This window comes from Pagrus pagrus (genome assembly GCF_965226575.1).
Source record: "Pagrus pagrus genome assembly, chromosome: 4".
NCBI classification, from domain to species: Eukaryota; Metazoa; Chordata; class Actinopteri; order Spariformes; family Sparidae; genus Pagrus; species Pagrus pagrus.
This window is the reverse complement of record NC_140188.1, coordinates 26,696,107-26,711,525: the sequence shown is the minus strand read 5'-3', so window position 1 is coordinate 26,711,525 and position 15,419 is coordinate 26,696,107. Positions and strand designations below refer to the sequence as shown.

General features: G+C 42.9%; 1 protein-coding gene across 4 annotated transcripts in view; it reads left to right on the top strand.

Annotated features, from left to right (window-relative positions):
• The window catches only part of numbl (NUMB like endocytic adaptor protein), a 63,041-nt gene that overhangs the window by 24,030 nt on the left and 23,592 nt on the right, over positions 1-15,419 (top strand). Inside the window, exon 1 of one of the 4 annotated variants that reach the window (XM_084351019.1) lies at positions 7,854-8,137. The exons of the other annotated variants lie outside the window; for them this stretch is intronic. Coding sequence (XP_084207145.1) covers positions 8,097-8,137 — 41 coding nt within the window. The 5' untranslated portion in view covers positions 7,854-8,096. Of the gene's footprint in view, positions 1-7,853; positions 8,138-15,419 lie in introns of those variants that run through there. 4 annotated transcript variants of the gene reach the window in all.

Below are 15,419 nucleotides of genomic sequence, written 5' to 3'. Positions count from 1 at the left end.
TGTGTGTGTGTGTGTGTGTGTGTGTGTGTGTGTGTGTGTGTGTGTGTGTGTGTGTGTGTGTGTGTGTGTGTGTGTGTACGTATTCATGCTGCTCCGCTACTTCCTCTGCCTTCTTCTCTCCGTCTATTTTCGTTCTTTTCCAGAGTTGCGGTTTTTCTCCCAAATATCTGTCACCCCATCCACCCCTCCTTCCTCTTTCCCCTTCCCTCTCCTCTCTCTCCCTCTTTCTCCAAGCCCACAAAAAAAAAACCCCATACCATTGGTTGCCATGGGATCCGGTTGCCATGCAGCAGCGAGGTTTTCACATGGTCCTCGCGTGTGTGTGTGTGTCTACTGTAGTGTGACGGAGTCTGGATGTCATGTTGATGGGGTAGAGGGGGAGAGGTGTGGAGTTAGGATGTGAGGTTTGAAAACTGGCCGCTGCCATCTAGTTGGGCCCAAATACCTGACCCATATACCAACACACACACACACACACACACACACACACCCCAGAGGACGGAAAGCTATCGATCATGTAATGTAGTACCAAGCTTGATCAGTTGACATACACCCAGCCTATGTGTCAAAGCCACTTGAAGACACACACACACACTCCTCCATCATCTCATGTTTGGTCAATGAGGCTTTGTCTGTAACTACAGGCTTTGCGTTGGTTGTGTAGAGAAAGATAAGTCGGGTATAATGGAGACATACGTTGATGGAGAGTCATTGAGGAGAGGAGAGACGGACGAGGGTAGAGAGAGAAAGAAGAAAAAGTGAGAGTGGTATTGACCAGAGGCAGAAATCGATAAGCAGCCTGTCAGGATAAGGCAGTGAATTTGGCTGTCACGAATCCCTATTGGACAGCCCGTCCACCCGAGTGCAGTTTTTACACAGTGTGACTGGATGAAAAAGAGAGCTTTGGTGGATTCTTTGGCAGAGCTGATTGGCTAATCAAAATGTATCAGGCGGCCCTATCATCAGATGTTTGGATAGCTTGTGTTTGGTTTAGCAGAAGTCAAAGCGGCGGTGATATAACATGATGATGAGCTGCAGTGAATGAAACCTCCATACGAAGCATGAAGCGTAAACCCACTCCAAGATTATCCAACTGTTTCTCCGCAGAACAGAGTCGACGTTTGACGATGACATAACTCCTCACAGAGTACATCTGAGTACATCACTATTTACTAATATGTTACATAAAAGCTGCACTCATCAATATTTTAATTTTACATGGATTTATTGTTAAAGATGGCACCACCACTGTTCCAAGCCTTACGAAGGTGGGGTTTGTTTTAGAGTCTTTCAGCTAAATGTTTTGGTTTAAAGGCCCGCAACCTAAGCTGTTTTCAAGAAAAGAGCTCCAATAAACTAATTGTGCTTTACCTGTCTAGCACCAAATGGCAGACAAGCAACATTAGTGGCTAGTTAGTGAACATAGTGGAGCGTTTGGCAACAAAAGCCAGATATTTACCCTGAAGAGTCAGAGACCAAAAAAAGAGCTAAAAGGAGAGTGAATACTGGACTTACATTCACCCTTTAACTGTATAAAAGCCATAATAATGGAAGTGCCTTAAACCTGCATTCTTTCTAATGACCAGCAGGGGGTAACTCCACTGGTTTCAGAAGAAAATAGGTACATTTGTATGTAAGCTTATGAGAAAATGACCTTACTTCTCGCTTGATTTATTACCTCAGTCTTCTTCAATACAACGTGATGTTAATTTTATGAATTATGGTCCCATTTAGAGTAAAATAGATGACAAAGCAGGGTGATTGACACGGCGCTACCACGGCGCGTCCTCGGTCAGATCCAATCAGGATATCCTCCCCAGCTTCACCCTCTCGTCCAAGTATGGTCACTTGTATGACTACAGAAAACAAAGATGGCGACGGCCATAGTGTCAATCTCAAGTAGTCCACAAACCAGTGGGTGATGTCATGGTGGTTTACGCTTGCATTCACACCAGGTGGCCAGAAACACTGCAGATGAGTGCTGATGTTGCTCAGTATCTGCTGGATGTGTGTCCCAAAAAAAAATAAATGGAAAAAAAAAAAACAAGTAATGCAGGTTTAAGAAATGTTTGTCCTCTTCTGAAAGAACAGTATCGAGTTTTTTGTTAAAAATGTGGGTTTCACATCAGGTCAGTCTCTAAACATGCTCTCCATTCTGAACTGTTTGATACTGCTAAATTACAGAGCAGTCATTCCATGTGTTGTGGACACACACAAAAACATGCACACAGACTTATTGAGGCTTTGGGTACATGCCTAAAGCATGTGGTATGTTAAAGGAAATGATCTCATAAGAAGTGGTTGGTTTGTAATTTCCTCCGCTTGGCTTAGTCACAGTAAAGGAAAACAAGAAAACAAAACTTTATTTATTGGTCGTGTGTCGTTTTACATATTACTATTAAGGGAAACATTACCTACAGTATATCATGTGGGAAAAATGAAAAATGGACTTAAATGTAAATGTTGAAAGTATTTATTCTTCCAGTATCGTCTTTTGTTTGGGACGATGAGAACAAACTTATTTCTGAAGTGAATTCAACAAAGCGGTTCTTTCAGCGTTTAATGCAGCTGTGTGGCATGCAGGGTTTGAACCTTCATGAGACAAAGAGCCAAAGAATAAAGTAACACTCAAACCTTTATAGCCCGATCCGTCTCATTCTCCTCCCAGCAGTGACAAAAATAAATGAAAGCTGTTATAACAGTGATCCTTCCTTCTGCTTAAACAATACAAGCTCTGATAAGATAAGTACACCTGACTTCTCCTGTCTTTTCTCCTTCCTCCAAAAACAAGGTTTGCTAAATTATGTGTTTTAGAGTTAAAAAAAAAACAGGAACTCTCAACCCAGTCTCTAGAATAAATATTGGCGACGTATGTTTCCACAAACCAAGGATGCGTTGAAACTTGATGACTCTGTGATTCTGAAGAAAGATAGTTGATTGTTGAGTCTCATTCCCAGCTCGGAGTCGGACCCGAGCCATTAACCCAAAGCGTTGGTATATGACAACCTGAAAATGAGACTCAGCCCTGTGATGAACTGTTGTACCCTACCATTTGCTCAGCCCCCCACAATCCCACAAAGGATAAGATGGATGGATGGATGGATGGATGGATGGATGGATGGATGCATGGAATGAGACTCCACAATCTACAAATCTTTCTCAGGAAAGTCGCATTGTGTTGCTTTAAATGCCATCATTTTATTCTGGCAACTGGGCTTGAACTCTAACAGGAAGGAGAAGAGGATGCTTGATTTAAGTGGCACAGTTAACATATAAAATAAAAGAGGTAAACATAACATGAGCATATAAGCAGTAAAGAGAATGTCCATGTGTTTGTCGTCCATGTGAGCCCATACTCTATTTTAAAAGCAGCAACATGACTGGTGGAGTATCGAGGAGAAAAAAAATACAGTGCTATGTAATTAACTCTTTTGTCTTTGAGTTTGTTCACCTTTCTCTACTTGACTTTACTGGGTCAGCTTGTTTTGGATTTTGTCCCGATGTTGTAGGTTAAAATGGGCCTAATTACCTGAGTATAGTATTGAAATAAGAAAAACAGTGAGAGAAATCACCTCTAATTAACATCCTCCAAATGAAAGACTTGCATAGTTATCACACATCATTTACTGTGGTGTTATTACGGTTTCCAGTCAGGGTGAAGTAAGTAGGTTATTGTTTGTTACTGTAAGCATGTGTGTGCCAGAGGCCCTGCAGGCCACTGGCACATTGGAAGATTGCTTATTTGCACACACAGTTAGATTATTGAGTATTTGTAACCCCGCTGATAATTAATTGTGGTTGTGTGTGTGTGTGTGTGTGTGTGTGTGTGTGTGTGTGTGTGTGTGTGTATGTGTGTGTGTGTGTGTGTGTGTGTGTCAGAAGGAGCCTAATTTACATTCAGACAGCGTTGGTTAAAATAACAGGCTGTTACGGAGTCACTGAGGCATGGTGGTTGTAAAACCACCGAGTCTCAGATTTAACATGTTTACACACACACACACACACACACACACACACACACACACACACACACACACGGCACAGGCAGCGTAATGAAGTTTCTCTGTTTGGGCACTAAAAGGTGGAATGGCTCACTTGAACCATGTGCCAGAGGGCTTATTTATTGTGAGCAGGAAGTGTGTCTGCTACCACCTGGTTGGTGAGCTCATCATGTTTCATAAGTACACAGCAGCTTTAATAGGCTTAGGTTAGTGTCTGCCCGGTAGACAGATTCACACACTCAGACAGATGAATATGCGTGGCCGAGCAGATGCCTGCACACACACACAGACACACACATGCACGTTACAGCACTGTGGAGATAATATCTACAGAACCTGCCTCTGATTAGCTAAAAATTCCGGCCCTTTTGTCTTCCTCTGTGGATTCATCTTCCCCTTTCTTCACCTATTTTTAGATTCCTTTCTTTCTCACCCTCCTCGTCTTTCTGTGTGTGCACCTCGCTCCTGTAGCAGTGCAAAGGAAAAGAGAAGGAGGACAAGTTAATAATGATGAAGATTAAAGGTCGATAGAATACCGAACAGCAAATGAGGTGTTCTTACCTTTTGCTACTAATGCTAATAAGCCCACTTTATATTGTCTTTAACTTGAGAAGTCAGAGAGTGTCTCATAGACTGACACAGAATTGTCTAAAGGGATGTTTTTGTTGTCAAGTAATTGCCAAAGCAGAAAATGTGTTTATTTATTTTAGATAAGGAAAATGATGAAATCACATTGTGAGTCGTGACATGAGATTTAATAAATAGACTGGCAACAATAATACCACAGTGACATTTGTGTGGGGTTTCATCTGATTTCGTAAATGTCACAGTTGCTGTTGCTATGCACCGTTAAACAATAGAGAATCACCCAACTGTCCAGAAATAATGATATGACGTCATGATAGAAAGTCATGTTTTTGAGTCTCCTCATAGTCTCTTCTGCTCAACTTTTCTTTCTTGCTTCCCAAAGTTTTCCATTTGTCCTTAAGGTTTTCATTAAAGCTAAACTACACAGTGTTGCTTTTGTTGTTTGTGACTGTACATGTGTTGAGGGCTTAGATCAGAGTGTACAAATCATTATTTGTAGCTGCATAATGTCGTAAATATTTGTTTGTGGTGCATGTGTACTCATTTACTGACAGGTTTCCCCATGGGGCCATTTAAGTACATCAGATCACAATCAGAATAATTAGGCCTGTGAACCTAATCATAAAATGGAAACAGCTGACAATAAGCATAAAGAGACAGAGAGAGATGTTCTTAGCTCCAAATGCTCCAAATGAGTGCTGTGTCTGTGACAGACACGTGAACAAAGCGAGCGCACAACAAGGACGTTTTGATCCCTCTCAGTCTCATCTATTGTTGATCTCTGGCCCTGGGTGTTGCAGGGGTAAACAGCTTAGGGGATGAACAGGCATCATGGAAGGCGAGGAATGTGTGAGAAGAGAGCGATAGCATTAACACACACCGCTGCATTAAGTTACAATATCTCCAGGCTCAGTTCTAGCTACCTATTCACTCGCCTGAACCACACACAGGCTCTAATGTCTGGATCCAGTTGCAGCTGCACGTGGGCTGACAATCAAAAGTTGTCTCGATTCCATCCTGAGTGACCTTTTCAGAGCAGATTCAAATTCCCACGACATTAAAGAGGCATGTACACTTCTAATTAGTTGTGTGCCCATGTGGGTTGTGGTGCAGGATGTGTACGTCTGTTCCTAAACCCCCGTACCGACAGGCCTTTTATCCTTCCTCACCAACCATCTCTTCAAGTTCAGGGATGTAATTTTCTGAGAGCTCCATGCAAAACCCTCGTAAAAGTCTCAAGGTCAGTTTCTCCTTCACGTCTACACCTATGTTAGCCCTTAATCCCCAGACCTGTCGTCTCTAGAGACAGCGCTCCATCACTCTTGCTCGCTTGACTTCTAAGTGTCCTTCCTGTTCCTCTCACCTCAGCTCCTGCACTGCTCCGCATCACTTTCCCAAAGTCCCAATCATCAGTTCTCTCTCCAAACCATACCAACAGTTTCAATTTCAACTTTACATCCAGCCATTGTTCCTATTTATACCCAGTATTGATGGGTATCCAGACAAAATGAAGACCTGTGTGGTGGACATGTTGCTTTGGGTACCGGTGAGATGATGAAATAGGATCCTCAAAGTCCAGTTTGAGTTATAGACCCATGGAAGTGTGAATGTACTCCACCGAATGATTTATATGGTGAGGAAACGGGTTTTTTCTCAAAACTAAAACATTTTGAGTGAGGGAATTGCCACAAATTTCACAAGGAGGTGGTCAGGGTCGATACACAGGAGTTTGACACCAGAGACTGAGATCTGCGTATTGAATCCTGAATTCCCCAAAAAAAGCACTTTGGTCAAAGTCAAGGACAGATCATGGTTTCAGTTGATTGCAAATAATGTAAACACCTCTTGTCTTGCACCTTGAATCACTGTTGACAGAATCACCACAACCTTTCATTACCCTCAACCAAATGTTGTGAGGCTCTATAGATAACCATCTTGCCGGATGATGTCACTTTGTGTTGTGGTGAGAAATGTGATTTCTTCGGACAACCTTTGTTGTGAGAATGCAGTTGTTCTGTAAAAATGAATGAGATGGCTGTGTTTTTCATGCAGTAGTGTTGTCTCCCAGGACTTGGCTTTAGTCTTTATTCTAGTCCCAGCTTTATATCTATCTTTATCCCTGAAGGTCTATCCTTTCAGTAACCCTCGACCTCAAACCCCTGCCCTTCCGCAAGGCAAAGCACCTGATTGAGCTTTGACCTGAGTACAGGATTGAACAAACATCTGTTGGGGACGTACAGTACATTTCATTATATATATATTCATGATTAAACACGTTGAGGCATTTTCTCAAGCATTACCTACTCTGTCACTGTCGCTACACTATGAAAAAAAGCAGACAGTATATATTCTTTTACCTGTGGTGCAGTTTCCTTTGCATTATATTTAAGTGGCGATGCGATGCATTTGCCCTTCATCTGATATACAGTCAAGAGTTGACCTAAACAGTATGTTTAAGGCTTTGCAACATGAATCACAAACCTCTTGACACTCCCAGCCCTTGCGAACAAACTGTTACACTAGATTTAATGTGACTGTTGATACACAGGTCAGTTCTCACCACAAAACTGCACCTCAGATAAAACGGATAACTGAAATGTTCAGATGACGTAGGTTTCCAGCTGTTTTCCAGCTTGAAATCAGGAACAGAAACCAAAACATGGCAGGTTCCTACATCCAGGTGCTCATTTGGGTGTGGACTGAGGGGTTTCACTAGTTTGAAAAGCAAGTACTTAATCATCTGTTGGGAACTGTGGCTGCTGTATTTCTATGGCCTGCCCTTCAGCATCCAGTACTGGGAAGCAGCCCTCTCCCTCATGTCCAGTAACGCCCCTGTGGAAACATACTACCAGGCTGAGTTCCAGTCCTCACGTTAAACACATCCTCCAGCTCCAGTGCCTGTTCCCCAGGCTCCAGCCCCACTTCTTGGCCTCTCCCCCAGTGCACTCTTGACCAGTGCGCCCATAGCAGATGGAGAGCAAAGAAAACTGTGTCAGCACCAGCCATGACTGGCTTAATCACCCCTCCCCTTTTCTCTTTCTCTCTGCAACTCTCTCTCTTTCTATCCACCCACTCCCTTCTTCCCTCACTCCCAGGATTTGGAGCATCAAACATTGATTTGGCTTTATTTTTAGAGCAGCTGTGAGCGTACATGCGTGCGTGTACAGTGTGTATCTGCACACCAGACGCTCATCCATGCTGGGTCGTGGGCAGTTTGATTGTGTTTGGGTGCATCACTGTGTGTGTGTATCTGCGAGTGTGTCAGGGCTCCTTTTTCCAAGTTAATCCCTTAAGAAGAGGTGTGGTTCTGTTTCTTGCTCTGCGCTCCCTCTCCTCTCTGTCCCTCTCTGTGAGCGCAATATCATCACACGCTCTCCCGCTCCTCTCCTCCTCTCATCTTTTTCCTGTGCTGTTGTTATTGCTGTGGCCGCTAGTGTGAGGGACTTCTCTCTGTCTCAGCCTGTCATCTCTGCATCTTCCTCACATCTGCTGTTGTTCCTGTGTGAGATGAGTTCTTGTGGCGAGATGGGGGAGGCCATCGAACTCAGGTGAGTCAAACACAGAGGAAGGGGTGTGAAAAGTGTGTTTGTGTGGGTGTTTGATTGTTAGGCAGCTTGCAGGTGACATCCAAACATCCACTTTATGTGTATCTATGCATACATTTACCAGTTTTCTGCGTGAGGTTGAGCACCTGGGTGTATTTTGCTTTGAAACTGGGTCGACTGTTACCGTAGCAATCAGTACCTTGGGCTGTTTTTCTCAGCCTCACCTCTTTTTCTGTCCATCAAGTTGACCCTGTTTCAAAAAGGCAGACATCTGCAGGCTCTATAGAGGTCAACGGGAGATCTGGGGTTTTCATGATAGCTGCGGTTTGTTGTTGTTGTTGTTGTTGTTGTTGCTGTTGTTGTCGGGTTATTGGCTACGGGGGAATTCTCAGTCACTGCCAAACTGATAATAGGTCTAGTCCAGCCTGTATCCACAGGGCTCATAGCGGCTAATAGCCTTAGCAGATGCATTAGCCCCCATGCCCATATGGAAGAGATTAAACCTGCTAAATTGATACAAACGCCCAACATTTTTTTTTCTTGCATAGCGTCGGTGCCTACACATGTTTGTGTGTGCACGTATATATGGGTTCATATGTGCGTACACCTGCCACAAACCATTTTTACTTAAGATTTGTGTTCCCAAGCCTCGTCAGGCTGACGGAAGGGACAGGTTTGCTTAAATCCTCTCCCGAATTGAACACTTCCTCTCTTTTTCTTCCTCCCTCTGCCCTCATGATTATATAATTGAGAAGGACAGCTCTCGCGTGTGTTGCAAAAAAAAAAAAACAGAAAAAGGACGAAGCAAAGAGTGAGAATAATGTGGATGACAGAGACCCGCGAGTGAAACGAGGACAACTGAAGAACAGCAAGACGGAGACTCAACAGGAGGGAGATGATGAGAGGAGGGGTGTGAAAGTAGGAGTTTGAAAAGGGAAGAGTCAAAAATGGGCGGAGGGAAGAGAGGAAACTGTCAAGGAAATGTGGATTTATTATGGACAAAATATGAATTTCCTCCCATTTCAGCAGAGGAATTAGGAGATTAAAAATAGACAGACAATCATGATACTTGGTTGCTATCATTACCTGAACTTGTAGCATAGTATATTACATGAAGCACTGGGGCTTACATCAGAGAGAATTACTTCAATGCTTTCAAAACAAGTTTGAAAAAGGTTTGACTGGAGGAAATGGACATTAAGGGGCCGGAAAGAAGATGAAAAGATATGAGGAAAGAGTAGAGAAATCTAATATACACACTGAACTTGCTGAAAACTACGAAAACCAAGCTTAAACTCTGCTTCGTTTGACTGTGAGAGTTCAGTGGTGTATGCGTCACTTGGCATTCTTCTCTGACCCAAGAGTCTGACGTAGAATCTGCACAATTCAGGCTCAAGGGTGGGGTTGACAAGACATTGAGAAATGACTGCAACAACAATGGGTTCTTCAGCCTGGGAACATTTGAGTGAGGTCACATTGTGTTTTAAATCATTTGTGGCGTTTTTTGAGATCACCAAAGTGAACTTGGCAGCTTCAGAGTCCTAAATGTTCCATAGTCTTGTGGCCCATATTGTTTCATGTGTCTTTTGATGATGTTTTGAAGCAGTGTCTGTAAAGAAGTGACAGTTTTGGAGCACTGGTCTGAATAAGAGTGGGTTATTCTGTAAAGTCTCTGGTTTGGGAGCCTCGTCTCCCACCCTGGAGATGAAATTGTGCTGCGCGCTTCTCTATCATATCAGAGACGTGGTACATATGATAAGCTGGCCTGTGCCTCTGGTCTAGACTGATAGGAGAGAATACAAAGTGGGAACACAGCACGACAATATGATACTGCAGCATATCGACTAGACTGCTCCACTTCATGCCTCGCTGCACTGCGTTTAGATTAGCTTCCGCATACACACGCACTGTTTTAGCCACAGTTGCAGACACGCGCATGCACGCATTAATGGACGTGCTTTGACATGGATGTAGGCACATGTCATACACATATGAATGGCATACACAGGCACACACACAGACACGTAAAAGCTAGCGTGGTCTGTGCCCTCTTTGCCTGCTGTTCCAAGGGCAGAGGGGGATTTGGATATTGTTATGTTAATCTGCCTCTCTTTTGTGTCTTGGAACCCATTCAGACACACACAAACACACACACACACACACACAGACACACAGACACACACACACACACACACACACACACACACACACACACACACAGGTATGCGCACATTCATGGACAGACTTTGGGGAACAAATGCAATGTCTGCAATGATGTATAGACTGAAGGACAAGAATACTTGTTGCAACAAACAAAGAGACAGGAAGCTAGTTGCCCTGCAGAAACACAGGCTACACACACACACACACATGCACACACACACACCCACACACACAGACAATCTTCCCCTGGCTTAACTTGGGTGGGTGGGAATTGAAACAGTGGCAGGAGGGGCAGTGACACAGCACCGTGATAAGCCTGGAGGAAGAGGATAATAGGTGTAGGAGCTGTGTGTGCTTCCCGGCGTTCATGTGACAGTGCGTGTGAATGTGTGTGAGCGCAGCAGCACACAAGCGTCTCCTAGGCTTCGCACACTCTCTCTCTGCAAAGCTAACATAATATCAGTTGAAGTTTCCCAGCTAAATCCTATTTGCAGAGAGGACGGGGAAGCAGATAATTTTAATTGCAGGATGTTTTCCCAGACTCCCGGCTTCAGCACTCGGCCCCTCTCGGTCCCATCACTTGATTTGTGGCCTGAACGAGTGAGGACGGAAGAGCGGGGAACATGATGTATGCACTTGAATTGTATGTATGTGTGGAAAATTATGAGAGTGTGCTCATGTGTGCTAAAGTGTCTTGGAGCATTATCTATAGTCCATGACTAGAGTCGTCTTTGGACGCCTGCGCGGCTTCCTGGACCCATCCATCTTCATAGTGCTGACATCTCATTTCATTGCAAGAACTTCTCTTAGTAAACCCATCCTGTCTAACGGTTGACACAGTTATCCTATTACTTTTATAGTAAGGCAAGTGACTCTGTTGTGTCAAGATTAATGTTGCTGTCTCTCTCTCTCTGTTTGCTCTACATTTTAATTTAAAGTGATGCAGAATGAACTTAAAGGATCATTTCTTTTGGAGCAAGTCCCTTGGTGCAGCTGAGGTGCCGACGCAGCAAAAAGTGCAGTATTGTCTAACTTGCTGCAATGCAATGTGGAAATGCTGCAGTGACCAATCAAATACATGCAAGTGTTTGTATTTATACCCTATGTCTGCTGGTATTTATACAAAGAAACATAAAATAATATCTGCTTGAATAACTTTGCGCAGCTGCGCAGTGTTTTGGTACTTATTGCCGCGATTCCAGTAAACTTTTTTTTTCTGAGGGTAACGGTTCCCTCAATCTGTTATTAGAGATTGAGACACTACAGCTGGTAAAAAATTAATTGAAAACATTGTAAACAGACCTTCATGTTTATTTTTGGTTTGTTTGAGTCACTGATGCGTTTCCTCCAGGTTCTTAGTGTTATATCGAGTCTGCAGCCTCCTTGCTGAGTCAAATGAACCGAGAAATGACTTTGCAGTACTATTTCCTCCCATAAAAATCTAAATATATTAAGTTTCTTAGTGCTGGTGTGATCCTGGATATTCAATTATTTGATGACTATAAAAATACAGTGAGTGTATCTCTTCTTGAAAGGGAAAATTACTAAAAAAAAGTCTGACTTGACAAGAAACAGGAGCAATATCAGCCTAACCAAACTTAACTTCCATCATTTACAATTTCATCAACCTCCTGGTTCACCTTTAAACTTTGACCTTTCAGGTGCCTCAAGTTAGAGTGGTTTAGACAGTGTGGCTAAACTGTGGCTGATGATCTGGCTGCTCATGTTTTTTGCCGAAAATAACACACAACCTGGATGATTTAGCTGCGAAAAAAGTCATTGTCAGGAAAAAGACGTTTTCAAGGGTTAAACACGTCCAGGATGAGGTTTTCTGAAGACTTCTGAAGGCTCTTGATCAGACATATCATTCATAACACAGAAAACGTACAATATTGGTCTCCAGTATCTATCATTCCCAGCTGGCTACTAACAAACAGGAGCTGCATTTTTCCTGCCAAGAGCTCATATTCTGCTCTCACACAGTGCACATGCAGCGTAAACTTCTCCCTCTTCCACCTGTGACCATGAGTCACTTGTCGCAGACAAGTTTTGATTTCAGGACAAAGTGGCAGTGAGAGAACTGATCCTGGATCAGCAGGCTGAGTCACCTCTTCATCCAGTCATGTGACCACATCATGATGACACCATCTCTCTCAGGCTCCATTCACCTGTTGCTGTCATAATACACTAAATTCCCACGCTGCATTGCAGCCTGAGTCACAGACGGCCATTCACTCTCATTATGCAAGATGACCACCAGCCTGCACACACACACACACACACACACACACACACACACACACACACACACACACACACACACACACACTGCCTATAATTATATCAGCTTTCTGTAATGCTTCACCCTGACCAGAAGCCCCCTTGAACGATCACATTACATTAGAGGATCAGAGGAAGGACAGGACGTGCTTGTGTGTGTCTGCCAGTCAATGTCAATCAAACTGACATCTGTACGTAACCCTGTTGTCATTGTTACTCCACACACACCCTTGTCTTACTTTTAATTCATTTTCATTTAATTCATCCTTCTTGCAGACACTGATGAAACGCTATGGCTCACAGAGCTCAGTGACAAATGCACAACAGTCATTCCTGGTGTGCTTCTGGATGTTCAATGTTTTTACTCACAGTAAAGTTAGACTTCTTTTCTAGTCCTCCTCTCTTTTCCTTCTTCAAATTCAATAAATATTAACCCTTCACACGATGCAGGAAACAGGAAATTTAATTCCACACAGACATTTTACAGTCTGGAAATCATTCAAGGACATACCTCTGTTTTATGTCATATGCTGTTATGAACAGTATTGACCAGTTCTACAGTATGAGCACATAAAAAATACAGTGCTATGGATTGTAGATCGGCCCTGAATTCCAATGAGAGACAGATATACGAACCCACCGACCTCTTTTATAGAGAGGACGTAGTTTATGGAGCAAGCTGAGGTGTGTGTGTGTGTGTGTGTGTGTGTGTGTGTGTGTGTGTGTGTGTGTGTGTGTGTGTGTGTGTGTGTGTGTGTGTGTGTGTGTGTGTGTGTAGGAGAAAGACAGAGACAATAGTCACAGTGGGTGCCAGGCTGATGGTCAAACACATGGCTCTGCTTCAGCTGTCCCTGTACATCAGTGTGTACCCGCTCACGCACACTCCAACAGAAAGGACCATTGCCGGTGTATTATGGCTGTTTGCCTCCTCTCTTGTAGAAAAGTATGCTTCATAAAGCCTCCTACACACTGTACCATAAACAGCTCTGCACTGATCTGTATGTGCTGTTGCTAGAGAGGCTTCACATTTGCTCCCTGTAGCTGCTGCACGATCACAGACTGTACATTACTGTTTTATTTCTGCTGCAGTGGTTCCCCTTGTTTATGTGGAAATCACTTATTGATGTCGTGATGGTGAATAATTTCTGGGATTGCGTTGTTTTCCCAGCCGTGATATTGACGTGGAAAATTAAGCTCATCGCTTGTCTGTTATGTAATACAGACCATATTTTATTGAGTTGTGTTTTGATGTTATTTTTTGTTGTTGCTGATCCTAGGATTTGAATACATTTCAGGATTTTGACCAAGTTTAATCTAGAGATTATGCTTATGTGCTGTCTTACTAAAAATCAGATAAAAACATTTATATCAGTTTCCTCTTTGTGCGTTTAGTAGAGAGATTAGAGGACGGTTTTAGCCGAGCACAGGAAACAGCTTACAAAAGAAAAATCCACTTTAAAACAGCAGCAAAACCTTCTAATAAACATGTTGTGTCCATGTTACCTGTTATTTTGTTGTCAGTGCCATCAACTTTTTGATTAGGACACGATATCTGAGGGGCTACCTTTTGGTCTACCATATTTGTTTTTGGCTAGTTGGCTAAATAGTTAGCTGCTTGATAGTTAGCCAACCACTTGTTAAATCAAAATGCTTCTGTTTTTATTTTAATTCTGTTTAATATTATAAATACATTGTGTAAGTTTGAGCACTTTGTAGTTGTTGGAAGTTTGACAGAACAAGGCTTTTCACTTTGTTATCAGTCCTTTTGCTAAGCTAGGCTAAAACTCCTGCAACCTATGTACTAACAACATGGCTGTCTTTAAGCATTTTGGGTACAGGGCCGAATCAAGTCCAAAGTCATTTTTGGCAAATTTGCAAGTCAAGATGCCAGTTTTTCCGCAGTCAAAAGTGTTTTTACGTCGCTAAACAATGATTTAGCCAACCATTTTGTATAATATTTAGCGCTACGAGGCCTGTTCAATGCTGTCTCGTCGAGGCTATTGTCGAGACTTATTAAGTCTGACTCAAGTTTACTCTCATGATAACTGATTAAACTGATATCAATTTTCTCTCCTAACTGCTGGTAAGGAAACAAGGACGTTCATTCCACGCTAGATTGTGCATGTGTGTAATATGTCTGTCTGTCGAATACAAAGCTGACCAACAGTTTTCCTCCAGGAAGGAACATTGACCTCACATGAGCTCACATGTTGCTCTCCGCCTGTCACTCTCTGAGCTACACACACATTCATACACGCTCCTACACAGCCTCATCAACCTCTGCAATAAATAAGGCCATCCTGTCCTGGGTCAGCCTTCAGTCTAAACACAAGTGCCCTGGTTTATCTCTGCTACGTCAGACTCCTTTATTTTTTAATCACACACGCACAAACACAGACCACCTGCCGCTTGCCTTGTGTGTGTGAGAGAAAGAGGAAGAGAGAGACAGTTTTGGATGATAGTAAGAGTTAGTGTCCCTATCCGGGTCATCCAGTGACAGTTGAAGTCTGCAGGGCCCAGAAACTGGGTCAGTTTTCTGCGTGCGTGTGTGTTTGTGTCAGTTAATGTGCCTTTGTCTAATGTGTTTTTGATTTTATTCAATTAACTAGATAACGGTTTGTTGTCTGACATTAGCCCAGAGATGAGTCACCATTGAAGTGACATTTAAAGCCGTTGTTAAATGAATGGGGGAGAACACTTGTTTGTGCGCGTGTTTAATTGAGTGGACATGCTTGAGTTGTTTTGTCTGTAACGAGACTAAAAGCGATAGCGTACGTAAGAGAATCAATCACAAAGCTGATGAAGGTAAAAATGTTCAATGAAAGCTTTGATTAAAAAAATA